The sequence below is a fragment of the Ipomoea nil genome, unplaced genomic scaffold (genome assembly GCF_001879475.1).
Source record: "Ipomoea nil cultivar Tokyo-kokei standard unplaced genomic scaffold, Asagao_1.1 scaffold1416, whole genome shotgun sequence".
NCBI lineage: Eukaryota > Viridiplantae > Streptophyta > Magnoliopsida > Solanales > Convolvulaceae > Ipomoea > Ipomoea nil.
The window spans coordinates 1,720,953-1,735,901 of record NW_017617844.1 but is presented as its reverse complement, the minus strand read 5'-3'; the positions used below and the strand labels follow the sequence as shown (position 1 = coordinate 1,735,901).

Below are 14,949 nucleotides of genomic sequence, written 5' to 3'. Positions count from 1 at the left end.
AAAAATGCAGTCATAAACTCTACAATCAAAACCCTAACAGCAATGTACTTTCGCATTTTTGCAAGTGCAATCTTTTAATACTAAACATGCAAAATGTTAGTACTAAATGTGCAAACCTGAAGAATTCATAAAATTACAGATTTTAGTGTTCAAGTTTGCATGGTAAAGTTGGTGATAACTATGAAAATGCCATCGTATTTTTTTAAATCAGATTTGGTCCATTCAATTTTTCTAGATCAATGTAAGGTTGAGATTGATTCTTAGTTTTCTCCTAAGAACTTGTACTCATATGATCTAATACTTGTGTGTGTGTGCCCACCCACTATCACCCAAAAAACTTGATCCATACGGAGTAAATTTGGATGGATAACTGCGGGACGGATTGAAATTGCCATCCCAAGTAAGGGGTGCCCTTGCATGTATGCAGATGGCCTTAGAGCCACCTAAAAGTCATGTGTTCACCATATCAATGTAACCTACTGAATAAATCAATTTATTTTTAATTACACATTTTTACTGAATTAAAAGATCTAATAAAGTTTTTTGTTTTCAATTAGAGTACTTAATTATACTATTTTAATTTTGTGGTAAGATTTTTAAAAGGAGTGGAAGTATAAGGACAAGAATGAAAAGATGCAATTAATTTTGCTAGTGGGAAGGAAGAAGTCAAAAGAAGGCATTAATAAGGGTTTCACTCTCCTTTTATCTTATTCAATAATTCAATAGCCATTAAAATAAGAAACAAGAAACTACACAGAAACTCCCCTCCCTGGCTCCCCATTTACACAAACTCCAGCAACCCTATACTCCCTATAGCTATCCTCTTTCCTCTATCAAGATTCCCTCTCTGCTCTACGTTAACACCGAAGCAAAGGTTTTCATTTTTCCTTTCTTCTTTTCTTACCCCCTTAACTTAGATTCCCCTCTTCGTGTAAGGATCGCGGTGTCTGTATCTGTACATGTCTGTATATATCTCTCTGATTTCTATGTTCATGCAACTTCTCTACTATTTTGGCCTTCTGGGAATGGGATCTGGTTGGTGTCCACAAACTTTCTGATCAGTAGGTTTCGTTGATGATCAGCCCCATTTAGTGGTGGGGTAGAGTTGATTTTGTATTTTTTTTTTCTTTTAAAAAATTCATCTTTCTTCCGTTGGATGAGGTTTTAGTTGGGTAGGTGAGGCTCTTGATTATATCAGAATTTGTTAATCTTAATTTTTGTGTTTTTGTTTTTGCTGATTTTTCAATTTGTGCTGTTTGTTAGGTTTGGGTAGCTTTCTCTAAGTGATTGATTGCACCTTACTTCTTATATTTTTGTATTTTATGGCTAAATATTTATTTCCTTCTCTGGTGAAAGTTTGACAACCATTTATTCTATGGTTGTCAAGCTTAGCCTCTCTATTCTTCTTCCTAACCGTGTTGAAATTTTTCCGTGCAGAGTGTTCATTACATGACTTTGACTGATCGGATGTGTTACAGGACAGAGTGATACTTACCGAAGATAAAATATTGAAGCTTTAGAGTTTTCTGATACAGGGCGCATGCCAGTTTCTGAGAAGGAAGAGGGTTCAATCTATGATCTAACTTATGATTTGTTTCTTAACTTCTCTATCTTCATTGTTATAGTTTCCTATGGTTTAATATGATTTGACTCATGTATCTTGTATATGCAGCTCGCAATACAATCTAGTAGCTCATTGACAAGTATCCCTATAAAGAAGAGAAGGTTCTCGTTTGTTTTCCCTTCATCTCCTCCACCTGAGGAGCCAATTTCTTTTCATGATGAAAGCAATTTAAAGAATGGAAAATCTGGTTCTACCCAGAGATCATCTTTCAACCCTATTGATACTGCTGGGTGTACCAGTAAATCTGATGCTAGCAAGAATCCTGTTTTGGAGGTGAAACAAGAAAGGGCCGGTGGTGCAAATGTTAGCTTTGGTCAACCGGTCATGGATTCGTCTGGATCCAAACTAGCTGAAGCAGATAAGACCTCTGTTCAATTCACTGAGGAGCCTCCTGGATCCAAACCTGCTGAAGCTGATAATACCTCTATTCAATTTACTAAGGAACCTTTTGGATCCAAAGTTACTAAAGTTGATGTCTCTGCCCAATCTCCTGAGGGACCCTCTGGATCCAAGGCTACTAAAACAAATGCTTCATCCCTTCATTATATGGAGGGACCTTCTAGATCCAAACCTACTGAAATGGATGTTACGGTTGCCCAACCTAATGTGGAACCTTCTGGATGCAAACCTGCTGATACAAATGTTTCGTCTGTCAATAATAGGGAGGAACCTTCTGGATCCAAGCCTGCTGAAAAGAATGTTTCATTTGTCCAATCTACTAAGGATCCTTTTAGATCCAAGTTTGAAGAAACAAATGTTGCGTCTAGCCAACCTAGTAAGGAACCTTGTGGGATGCAACTGTCTGAGGCAAACATTAATTCTGCCCAACCTTTGGAATCCAAAGTTCAAGTCACTAGCACGAAGATTTGCTCAGGTTCTACCAATAGTGTTGATAATTGTGTTAAGGGAGAGTTGACTGAAAGTAGCCTTCAAGTTGTTGAAACCATTTCAGTTAATGTCAAGATGGAAAACATTGGCAAACAAGCAGAATGCAGCATTAAATTTCAATCTTCTACACATTCAGGAAACACTGAATTATCTTTAGGATCACAAAGACAAAGGCCCTGTTTGGTAAAATGGCTGTTAGCTGATAGCTGTTAACTGTTAGCTGATTGTGTTAATTAAATGGTATAAATAGTTGATAACATTAGCTGATTATAGAAAAGTGTTTGGTAAATTAGCTGTTAGCTGATAGCTGTTTGGTATAATTTATTTTCTCAAAAAGCTAATTGAAAAAGTTGCTTGGAGTAGCTTTTTAAATTTTAGCCTTTTGGAGTTGCAAAAAGTTAATTAACCAAACATTTATATTGATATTTTAACTAAATCAAATAATTAATAGTTGTCAAATAAGCCAAAATTGGCCTATAGGCCAATTTTTTACCAAACAGGGCTAAAACCTTCCTTTGGGAGTGCAAAACAGAGGAGGTTCTGAGATGCCTAATAATTTGGATCCATCATTTTTATCTTTTTCTTTAAACAAAGAAAAAGCCATCGATTCTCAAATTGGAAGATCAAACAGTAGGTCCAATGATGATAGTCCTGATACCGATACTAACAGATCAAACTGGGATTTGAATACTACTATGGATGCATGGGAGGGTTATGATAATGGCTTTCAAGATACAGATAATGTTGATGCTCTAAGCAAAATCAGTACTAGACATGACCTAAAACCTAGTTTAAGCTCCTTTAGTATGCTTGGTGCTTGCAATGATAAAGGGAAGTAAATTTTTGGAGTTTCTGAGCAGATATCTAGTATACAATCTAGCCAGCCTGATGATTCGCTTTGCCTTAGTCTTGGTAGCACTTTCTGTGGTTTGGACTTCAGTAAGAGGCAGTTTGGTTGGCTCAAGTGCCAAATAGCACCATGAACCAACTACGAAATGTCATCCCGCACCCTAATCTTATATTAGTGTTTATTCGATTCTCAAACCAAAAAAATTTATTCACCTAGCATTTTTTACAGGTTACCCTGTTATCTAGATGACATGGATCCGGTTAAAATTGACGTGGCAGCTGATTAAAATATTTCTTTCCAATTTGACTTATTTATAATGTATTCATCTTCTCCCTATTGCAGCCCTGGTAGACGACAGACACATCTTCTCCCTATCGCAGCCCTAGGTTTTCCGACAATAAGCCAGAGATCCTGTTCCTGTTTAACTCCCTTTCTTCCAAAGCTCCTTCACAAGCAATACTGGTTTCTTTCAATTTGTTCTGCAAGTCTTTGGTTGTTTCAACCATCTCATTATTTGCATCTTGAAACTGTTTCTTCAGATTTTGACTAAGTCTAGCAGCAACTAGCAGCTTTTCAGCAGCCTTTTCAAAGTTGCTTTGATCAAATACAGGAAGCCGTGCAGAATCATCATCACCAAAATTATCTGATATCATTGAGTCATCCAATTTTTCTAGATAAAAGTTCGAGCTCGCTTCCGAAAAATCATTCTGCAGCCCTAAATTCAGTTCTCGAGTTGCATCAATACAAGCAGAAAACAACACCTTAAGATTCCCTTCCATCATGTCAATTTTATTGTCCAGTGCTTGTCGATCTGTGTCCATATCTTTCGTCTTTTGCTTCAGAGATGTTATGAGCTTCTCGGTCCTCGCTTCACGGATTAGGGATTTAGGGTGTCGAATAACAAATACAGATTAGGGCTTAGGGCTTAAGCTAGGCGATTTGGGTTTGCGATTTCGGATTTCGATTTGCGATTAAGGATTTGGTTTCAAGTCGCGATTTGGGATTGCGATTCTGATTTTGAGAAGGAGATTTTCAGACATTCAAAGGGATTGCGATTATGATTTTTAGGTTTTATTTCGCCTATATTATTACATTAAAGAGATGAATGGATGCCACATCCATACACGTCTCTGCCACATCTACTAAATACGACACGTCGCACCCAAGTCAGCGCCACATCACCAACTTATAACCTTTAACTTGAGGGTAACCTGTAAAAAATGCTAGGTGAATAAATTTTTTTGGTTTAAGAATCGAATAAACACTTATATAAGATTAGGGTGCGGGATGACATTTCGTAGTTAGTTCATGGTGCTATTTGGCACTTGAGCCCAGTTTGGTTCAATGACCAAGGCAGACTCAATTCCACGTACTAGTGTTCTAAGAACCATTACAAACATGGATTCTATTGGATGTTGAACTGTAAAGGTAGAACTTATTGATGAAAGTTGAAAACAGGATTATGCTGGATCTAGCAATAATGCTACCAAAGCACTAGATGGTAATTCTTTGAAAATAGAGCATATTAAGAGGGGAAACATGGAACTTATTGAATTCCCAATCAAGTGTGCAGAAAAGATAATTGAGAAAAAATCTATAAAATCTGAACCCTTACAGGAAACTAAACAAGAAAGTTGCAGGTTGTCCAGCATGACATTGCACCAATCTGTTAGAAATGTTTTACCATCAAAAGAGAGTTTTTCTACTTTGCTAGTGCCATTGACCCCTGAAAAGCTGTTGAGTACAAGAGTGGCTACCTTTTCAGAGTTGTCTGTCAGCGGGGAGTTATCAAATCAATCTGAACATTCTGTTCATACTATATAAGTATATGCTCGTAACAATGCATTAGATTAGATGAATGCAGATATAGCTATTCAAAATGAAAATTTTGCTCTAAAAGGTTTGAATGCATCTTGTTCTAAGGTAGATGCTTGTGAGCCAGAGGGTGTGAAAATTGACAGTTTGGAAATGTCACAGTTGAAGCAAGTTAATGAACACCATCAGGCTTTGGTTGCATGTTGTGAGGGATCTGTGAGTGATGAGCCAGATATGAATATATCAGTTGATATGGAAAAAGAACAACCGTATGGTTTTGATTATGAATCAGATGGCAATCATGCTTGTACTATACATACTGATGTGGAAGGTAGGCCCTGTAGCACGGAAGATGGTGATTATGAAGATGGTGAGGTGCGGGAGCCAATATTGCAGTCAACAAAAGAAAATACAATTGCTTTGGGAACTGATTCAAAACAAATTATTGATTCTGACATTCATGCTATGGATGCTTCAACCGATGATAATAATGTCCAATCTGGTTGTGATGAAAAAGATGAAACTACCATGATTTATCATGATGTAATTAATGATTCTTCAAAAGAGTGTGGCTGCGGCACAATTTGTGATAAGATAGTTGATCAAGTTTTGGGAAAAGATGGTTCTTTGTCGACCTCAATATCAGAAAATGTGCCAGCAACATGCTCTTATGACTCTATGCCTGTAAATGATACTGAACAGATACATTTTGATCAAGCAGGAGCAATAGATAAGCAAGAGGAAAATATAGAGGGTGTTTTATGTGATGGATCATTAGTTGCAAGCAATGATATGAGAGTAATTGTTACCAAGAGAGGATGCCAATGGAACTAACGAAGCAGAAAAGTTAAACTCCAGTTTGGCCAATGCTGAAACACCTCTAAATGGTAATAGTGCTAAAGATTCTAGTGCAATTAAGAGCCGGATTATCAATTTGCCTCGGACTTCTAATTCCACTTTCCCTAGTAAAGACATATCTATCATGGGTAGACCATTGTCATCACGAAGTGGAAGGGAAGGATATTTTGATGCTCAGGATGAGAGATTACATCTTAGTCGGAATCAGTGAATATACTTTTTAGCTGCTGCTGTTTCTTTAATCTGTGTTTATTTTTAATTTTTTAAATGTTTAATGGCACTTGATTTTATTCTTGCTCTTTTCATATGTGAAATGTACACTGATGGTTCAAATACATATGCCAGAGAGAGAATTCGAGATCGTCCTTATTAAAGCTCCAAGGTATGTTTCATGCGTGGAAGAGGACAGGTTTCGGCCCAGTTTGGTAGGTCACACTGTGACTGGAATTCTGAGCGTGATTTTAGCTTTACTCGGCGGGATGATTACTATTTTCCTAGACATAAGCGTGTTGCTGCCATTGATGATGCTGAAGTTGAACAGAATGACTTTGATATTGCACCAAATGGAGCTATTATGGGTCCAAGTAGAGGAAGGAAACACTTGAATGGTGACTCACCTTCTTTTCGACATTCTTTATCAAAGACGCTTTCTCCTGTTGACAGGGGTGGTCATGCAACCATGGGTATTCAAATACTTGGTAGGATGCCCAGAAATAGTAGTCCGAGTAAATGTACTGATGAAGATGGTTTAGAGTTTGTCGGACTTAGGCATGGTGAGAGGTTTGTGAGGGATTTGCCGACTGATATTATTGATCCTTTATATAGATCAGATGGGCAATTTGTGACACCCCGGAAATTAATCCCTTAAACCCAAATTAATTACTTAATTATTTCCTAGGGACGGATTTAACCTTCCTATTTACCCTTACAATTCTTTCTATAATTTTTCATTGAATCTAGTTAGGGGATCTAGTTTCACCCAAATCCCTTAACCTTTTAGTATGGTCAATGGGTTGGACCTTATTTAATAACCTTTGGACCCTAGCTTTTATTTAAAAGAAACCCTTCTAGCCTTTATAATAAAAGTGAGGAGGCCCACATGTAACATTTCAAATTTTCTTAACTTGCAACCCAAGCTACAACCTAGAGACACTACCCCTACACTTAGCCAAACACTCTCAAACATTTCAGCCACATCCCTACACCTCTCTCTCTCCATTTCCCTTCTCCCACCCTTACCAAAGTTGTTCTTCATTTCCTCCACCTAGAAGACCAACAATATTGCACCTTTCTTCATCACCAAGCCTAGGAAGGGTAAGTATTAGGTGTTTATAGTCTTATTTCATAGTTTTGCATCTATACTATCTAAGTCTTTTCTTTGCATGTTGGGTTTTGGGTTTTATGATGAAGATCACTTGAAGAGGACTTGCAAGAGTGATCTTGGGAGTTGGAAGGATTTGGATAAGCTAAGAAGGTAATCCTATGCCCAACAAAACCTATTTTCCTTGTATAAATGCTTTCTTGATGATCTTGTGTAGTGTGATGCATATTCTTGTGATTATGCTATTGTAGAGCTTGTATTTAGGGTTATTTGATGCTATTTGATGAGCTATTCCTTATATTCAAGTCCCATTTGTTGTTGATGTGAGTATTGAGGTATTTGGACTTGGATTGCACATTCTTGGAATTTTTCCCGAGATGAAATTTCTTCTACAGGCTTCGGTACCAGCGGGAGCCTGGCGAGCAGTTTGCCACTTGCCAGAACCACCCACCGGTACAAGGTTGTTCAGCAGGGGTTTGGCGGGTGGTTTAGGGCCCACCGGAACCACTCGCTGGCACGGTGTGGATTTTCGGCGGGACCTTTTCCACCCGTCGGAACTACCCACTGGTACGTATGTTGATGGCTTCTTGATTTGTTGATCCCCGAGTATTTGTATGTCTTTATTGATGTCTCGTAAGTCTAGAGCGATGTATGGTGAACCTTATGGTTAGGTTATGAGTCTTGAATCGTGGTTGTAATCCAATATTGTGATTTGTTGGATTCGAATGAAGTTTATGTTATTCGTATGAGCCTTTGTTATTATCTTGTTGGCTTGCATGCTAGTTATGTTACTTATTGGTACTAGTGTGTGATTTCCTTGTGATAACCTTCTTGATTCTTGATTGAATTGATACTTGAGCCTATCTATTCGTTGTAATCCTTTGATTGGAATCCTTTGATATCGTTGTATTGCCTTTGGAATATCTTCTTCGTATATCTAGGACTTAGGAATCTTAGGACGCGCGGTGAGGTGTGACTTTCTTTATCGTTGTTGTGCCTTTCTTGCTTGTTTATGTTTAGTTTAAGTTCTTTTGTCTTGAGCACCGGGTAAGGATACATAGCTTCTCCGTTTCTCTTGCTGTAATTGTGTTGCTTCTGTAGAATCCTGCAATGGCACCTCTTTGTCACCGTGCACGGACCTCGGAGACGCCCACGAATGAACAGCTAGCCCAGAGCCTTCAGTATCTCACTCAGGTTACGCAGACTCTGAGCAACGCACTCCTCCATAACCACAACAATCCTCCTCCGCCGCCGCCACCGAATGGAAACCGTGACATTAGCCGACAAGTCTCAAGCCACCGACCTCCAGTGTTTGCCAGTGAAGAAGACCCCGCAGTCTTGGAAGAGTGGATTCGTTCGCTAGACAAGATCTTCACGGTGGTTGAGTGTCTCGAAGAACGTCGAGTTGAGCTAGCAACTTTCTACTTCAGTCATGAAGCAGATTTTTGGTGGGTCTATGAGGGACCGGGTTGTCAAGGAGAGCCGAGATTTTGTTGGGAGAGATTGAAAGACAAAATCCTCGAACGCTTCTATCCTTGCATGTCCGGGCGGTTATGTATGAAGAGTTCAAGGGGCTTCGACTATGGTGGAGTACCACAAAAGGTTTTTGTGGCTATCTCGTTTCGCTCAAGTGTTGGTCCCTACCGAGGCCACTCGAGTGGAAAATTTTGTGACGGGTCTAAATTATGAGGCAAGGAAGTCTTTGACGGTGTTCAAGCTAGAGCCGTCAAAATGGGTTTAGCCCGCCGGGTTAACCTGTCCCGCCCTGCGAAAAGGGCGGGGTGGGCTTTGATATTTTGGGACTGTATTTTGAAAAACCCGCGGGCTTTACCTAAAGGATGATGCTGTGAAAATGCATATATTGTTCGTTTCCTGTTTATTCCGTTTTCATAATCTAGCATCTGTATCGGCCAAATATTGCCTGTTAAACTTGATTTGTCTTGGAATACAGCTTACTGGACGGAATTAGAGATGACTTAATCATTGAAGTGCATGATTCAAAAGGAGTTATTGTGGCTGTGCAATAGCCCAGGTAGCTGATATTTCTGATGATCAGCAAATATACAATTGAATTTTTATGATTTTAAAAATAGTTTATTATGTATTTATGATTTTTCTAGAGCTTAGTGTCAACAATTGAATTTTTTGTAATAATATGGTATCTGAACACTATATTAATAGCTTGATTGCAGGGAGAGAAGCTTCGTTGGTGGCCCATATACCATGAACAACCATAGCATGACCTTGTTGGTTTATAAACTATTCTACCAGTGCAGGTGCGTTAAATCTTTGATGTAGGCTTTTGTAATTTTCTGTGTGATCTTGTGAGTAGTCTTGCCTAAATGTTTCTTTAATTTTTCATATAATGTGGGACTGTGGTTGCAGATACTAATGCATATGACTGTGTTTCGTAGGCAGCAATGGAAGTCCAACAGTTTCAACATAGGAATTTGTTTGTTTTCATGGTTGTAGGATTCTGTCTGTTCCAAATGCTTGCAGTATTTTAGTAAATGGTGCGTTAAGAAGGGAGAGCGTTTGGTGCCGCCATTAGCACTTGATTTGCTCTTAAGAGTGACATTTCCTCCTTTAATTTTTGTTTATGTTTTGTTTTTAGGGCTCTTGATGCTATAGTATTGCAGTTGTTTCAAAGAAACAGGAAATTGAGAGCAATGGCTCCGAAAAGATAGCTTTCGAGTTCCTCTGCTGCTGCGAAACCAAGTGAAGTTCTGAGCGTTGGATCATCTCGGCCTGGGAAAGCCAGTGCTAAGGTTAGCAGCTTTTCCTGATAAGCTTGAAGCTTCTGTGTGATTTTTTCAAGTCTTTTTCTGTTCTTACGCAATGCTTCTTTTAAATATAGGAGAGTTGTGAAAGTGGTTTTGAAGATTATGTGGTTGATATTGAAAGTGTAAAGAAACAACTCAGATTAAATCTTAGGTAAATGCTATTATATGAATACACTATGATTTCGACTGGAAGTTCCTATGTCTATATATTTATTTATTTACTTATATTAATTTTTTTGTTTCATATTTTAGAAATGTTACCTTTGACATCATTGGGGGGAAATCGAATACGTTTTGGCCTTTTGGGACTGCCTAACCATTTATAGCAATATGCAATCGTATTTGAGACTATCATCTAACTTTCGAATGTGTAGGAGTGCCGAAAATTCCTGCTAGAGTTCCAAGCATGAGCTTGTCTTGGCCTTCAAGAGTTTCTTGAATGACATGAAAAATGGTATCCTTCAATCATGGAAGATCATGTATATCCTGAAGAGAAGCTTTCAGATATTTTATTAATAGAATAATTAAATTATATTTTATTAATTAAAATATTTAGTAATTTGATTAATTAAATTATTTTGTAGGTATTTGAAGGAAATTCGTACTCTACCATGGAATAGATGGGATTCGAGACTTATGAGCAAAATATTTTTTGGAAGAGTATGTGTAACTTTTGTTTTAGATTAAATGTTATATTGTGTTGATAACTAATTATTGTGTTGAAAGTATTGGATTGATATAAAGTATTGTATATGGTTGAGTGTTGATAATATTGTGTTTTGATAGTTTGTTGATAATATTATTTTTGATACTTTGTTGATAATAGTGTTGATGGTTAGTATTATCTTTGATTATGTACAGTATGAATAGGATTTTTATAAAAATTGGGGCATTTAAAAATAAAAAATAATAATGAAATTTTCTTTAAAAAAGAAAAAAAAAAACAATCTGCTACCCTTCTTTTGTAAAAAGAGCAGCGGATGCTTAGATAAAATAATAATAAAATAAGAAAATTCGCTACCCTTCTATATTTAGAAGGGTAGCGGATATTTAACTTTCCGCTACCCTTGTGAAAGGGTAGCGGAAAGCTCAAGGCTTTTAGCGTCCCTCAAATCTGCTACCCTTGTACAAGGGTAGCGGATGTGCATATCTGTACTAGTGACACCCAATTAGAAACGACGTTTTTGAATTTTATGAGTTAGAATATGTATATTATGAGTTAGAATAGTGTATTTTTGTATGAGCTAGAATAATGTAGTAAATTATGGGGTTCCATTACTATTAATTTATTTGCCCATGAGACGGCTTATATATATTTTTTGAAAGTAAACTGCTGCTTGTATTAATCAATCAAAACTGAAACAAAAATAGGAGGATCGTCCTCCCATGTCATAGAGTCCACCTGTGAATAGGCTGCTAAAGCTAACGAATGTGCTAAAAAGTTAGACGTATGAGGAATAGAAATAACAGAACACGAAATAAAAGAACTACGGAAGTCCCGACATGCTGAAACAGCTACACCATCATAGGAGTGAAATTCTGTCGGTGAAATAGTAAGGGCATGACAAAGATTCAAGCAATCCGTCCGAAGTTCAACCTCCGTTATACCACGATCTATGAGCTAGGAGAGGGCCTCCTTGCACACGAACGCTTTCGCCATGAAAGGACCCTGGCAGTTTGGTAGTGGTCCGTTCTTGGCTGCAACGAAACCACCGTCCGGACGCTGCAAAATGAGGCCAAAAACACCCGTCCTAGATGCGGCCACATAGCCCGCATCAAAGGAACACCGCAAGCAATCCTCGTCGGTCCATGCCGCGGTCCCAGCTGCAGCTTGACGTGCATGTCCAGCCACTGCCTCCCATCATGTTGCCAGGCCGGTAGGACACACGTCGCACGCCATTCATCAATGGCTGCTGTGGCGTTTGCATGCACGCGACGAGGGATCCCCAACTTGAACTCCCATACAGCGTATTGTGTTACCTCCATATGTGGTACATGATGGCCAGCATAGAAGAGAAGTGATTGTCATCAACTTTCTGGAACAAGGCTTCAAGCCACACACTAAAACCATCTCTTACCATACACTGCACCATCAATCCAGAAATATTCCATACACATTTAGAATAATCGCATAACACAAGAGTATGCAAAATATTTTCAGAACAAAGACCACACAAAGGGCATGTTATAGGGACCTCTACCCTCCTATTTAACAAGTTGTCCATAGTGGGGAGCACACCACAAGAAAGTTTTCCACTTAGGGGGTACTTTTAGGTTCCAGATCTTATTCCATGATGAGAAGCCATTGGGATGCATAGGTATAAATCCATCAATTCACGGTAAGCACCCTTCACAGTGTATACCCCCTTTGGATCCCCATGCCAATACCACAGATCTTCATAGGCCGGACTTATAGGGATTTTAATAATCCGGGCAATATCATCTGGCAGAAATAGCTCAGTAAATAAAGGCATATCCCATGTCGAGGTTACCGGGTCTATTAACCCCGAAACTTTCACTTCTCCCAAATGCTCAGGCTTATCAGATAATATTTTAGGGGTGGACTCACCCATCAACCACGGATCCCCCCAAACCAAAGTAGCATCTCCATTCTCTATCCTGCGTCTAATATTGTGACAATTAGACTATGAGAAGCCATAACACTCCTCCAACAAAAACTTGGGTTATTACCAACTGTGGCATTCAAAAAATCAGTCTTCGGATAATACCTGGCCTTATAAACTCTGGCAACCAGAGACTGAGGATTAGTAAGGAATCTCCACCCCTGCTTGCCTAGCATGGCCAAATTAAATGCCCTTAAATCCTTGAAACCCAACCCACCAAACTTCTTTGGCTTACTCAATTTATCCCATGCCATCCAATGAATTCCCCCACCATCCCTCCTGTTACGCCACCAAAATCTGTTCATAAAACGTTCCAGGTCTTTACATAATGAGGCAGGTAATAAGAATACACTCATAGTAAATGTCGGCATGGCCTGTGCCACAAACTTCAACAAAATCTCCTTTCATGCCTGAGATAAAAGTTTCTTGTTCCAGGAACCAATTCTCTGCCTTACCTTATCACCAATGTACACAAACACAGCTTGTTTATTTCTTCCCACAAAGGCCGGCAAGCCCAGATACTTGCCGAAATTGGCTGCCTGCTGCACTTCAAAAACAGCTGTCACTGCATTTCTATCTGCAAGCTGAGTATTTATGCTAAAGCAAATATTAGACTTATGATAGTTAATAGTTTGACCAGAAATTTCCACATATGATGTTCAACACCTTCTGATGACCCCTGCTTCCTGAACATTAGCCTTAAAGAAAAGGAGGCTATCATCCGCAAAGAACAAGTGCGAGAGCGCAGGTGCCCCTCTTGCGACTCTTAACCCATGAAAATCCCCCATGTCCTAAGCTTGCTGCAATAACAGAGATAACCCGTTTGCACAAATAATAAACAAGTATGGGGACAAAGGATCACCCTGACGGAGACCCCTAGACGGGATTAACTGCCCCCCTGATGCCCCATTAATCATAATATTATAGGACACGGTGGTAACACATTCCATAATCAAATTCACCCACCCCATCTCAAAGCCCAGGGCCACAAGCATCTTTCTCAAAAACGACCACTCCATTCTGTCATAAGCCTTTGCCATATCCAACTTCAGGGCTCCCCAACCAACCCTACCCAACTGCTTCCTATTCAAAAAATGCCCCACTTCAGCAGCAACTAATATGTTATCAGTGATAAGCCTACCCGGAATAAAAGCACTTTGCGATACAGATATTATATCACCCAACATAGGTTTCATACGATTAGCAATAACCTTGGAAATTATTTTATACACCACATTACTCAGGGCAATCGGGCACAAATCAGCTACTAATTCCGGGGTCTGTTTCTTAGGGATCAACACAACATTCGACTCATTAAGCCCAGGCGGTAAAGACCCCGAATTCAAGCAATCTAGGACAAAATCAGTAGCATCCACCCCCACAACATCCCAAAACTGTTGATAAAAATCCAGGTTCATACCATCAGGCCTCGGGGCTTTATCAGGGAACATGGCAAACAAAGCAGCTTTAACCTCCCTGGGTCATAGGGTCGGCTAAGCCATTCATTATGGGACTGAGTAACACGGGGAGTAACCGAAGCAAAGAAATCAGGCCCGTCAACCACAGCCGGATTAGCAGTAAAGATATCACTAAAATAATTCATCACAACTGGTTTCAATGCATCACCATCAACCAACCTCCCCAAATCATCTTTAAGACGCAAAATAGTATTTTTACGTTTACGAGCAGAAGCGTACCTGTGAAAGAAACGTGTGTTTGCATCCGCCCCTCGGAGCCAATGCTGTTTGGCACGTTACCTCCAAAAAACTTCCTCCTGCTTCTCAAGCAATGACAGCTCAGTCTCCAATCGGCGAAATTCGGCCAAGGCTTGCGGACTCATATGTCCCCTACAATTCAACTGTTGCTTCTTTAGAGTTGCAATTCGTTCCCCAAACTTATGGAAATGATCACCCCCCCCCCCCCCCATCTTTGGAGCTTCATACCACACATCTGTAAACGGGCCTGCAAATCCTCTCCCCCATGACCCCAAGCCTCCTCCACCACCTCCCTACATCCACCATCTAACAACCAGGCCATTTCAAAACGAAAACCCCGATTGCCTGCCCTGCCCCTCACGTCAGGCCGTATATCAAGAAAAAGCGCTGAATGGTCCAACCTTCTAGTCAATATATTATAGACTCTTGTCCCCTCCACCAACGCCCGCCACCCATCACTCGCCACTACCC

General features: G+C 39.5%; 2 protein-coding genes across 5 annotated transcripts; one reads left to right on the top strand and one right to left on the bottom strand.

Moving 5' to 3' along the window:
* Window positions 1-722: 722 nt before the first annotated feature.
* Window positions 723-6,146, top strand: LOC109187117. 4 transcript variants are annotated; one of them, XM_019337265.1, is made up of 5 exons: window positions 723-874; window positions 1,438-1,564; window positions 1,673-2,681; window positions 3,017-3,461; window positions 4,698-6,146. In XM_019337265.1, exons 2-4 carry the CDS (start codon window positions 1,541-1,543, stop codon window positions 3,349-3,351), a joined length of 1,368 nt encoding a protein of 455 aa, XP_019192810.1. In that variant the 5' UTR covers window positions 723-874; window positions 1,438-1,540; the 3' UTR covers window positions 3,352-3,461; window positions 4,698-6,146. The 4 variants fall into 4 exon arrangements, with proteins under 4 accessions (XP_019192810.1, XP_019192813.1, XP_019192811.1 ...); XM_019337266.1 differs by lacking the exon at window positions 723-874 and adding an exon at window positions 942-1,176; XM_019337267.1 differs by lacking the exon at window positions 723-874 and adding an exon at window positions 1,015-1,035.
* Window positions 6,147-12,409: 6,263 nt separating this feature from the next.
* Window positions 12,410-13,551, bottom strand: LOC109187030. The gene is made up of 4 exons (XM_019337187.1): window positions 13,441-13,551; window positions 13,219-13,347; window positions 12,869-13,137; window positions 12,410-12,764 (listed from the first exon to the last, which is right to left on the bottom strand). The coding sequence occupies exons 1-4, from the start codon at window positions 13,549-13,551 to the stop codon at window positions 12,410-12,412; spliced, it is 864 nt and encodes a 287-aa protein (XP_019192732.1).
* Between the last annotated feature and the right edge of the window lie 1,398 nt (window positions 13,552-14,949).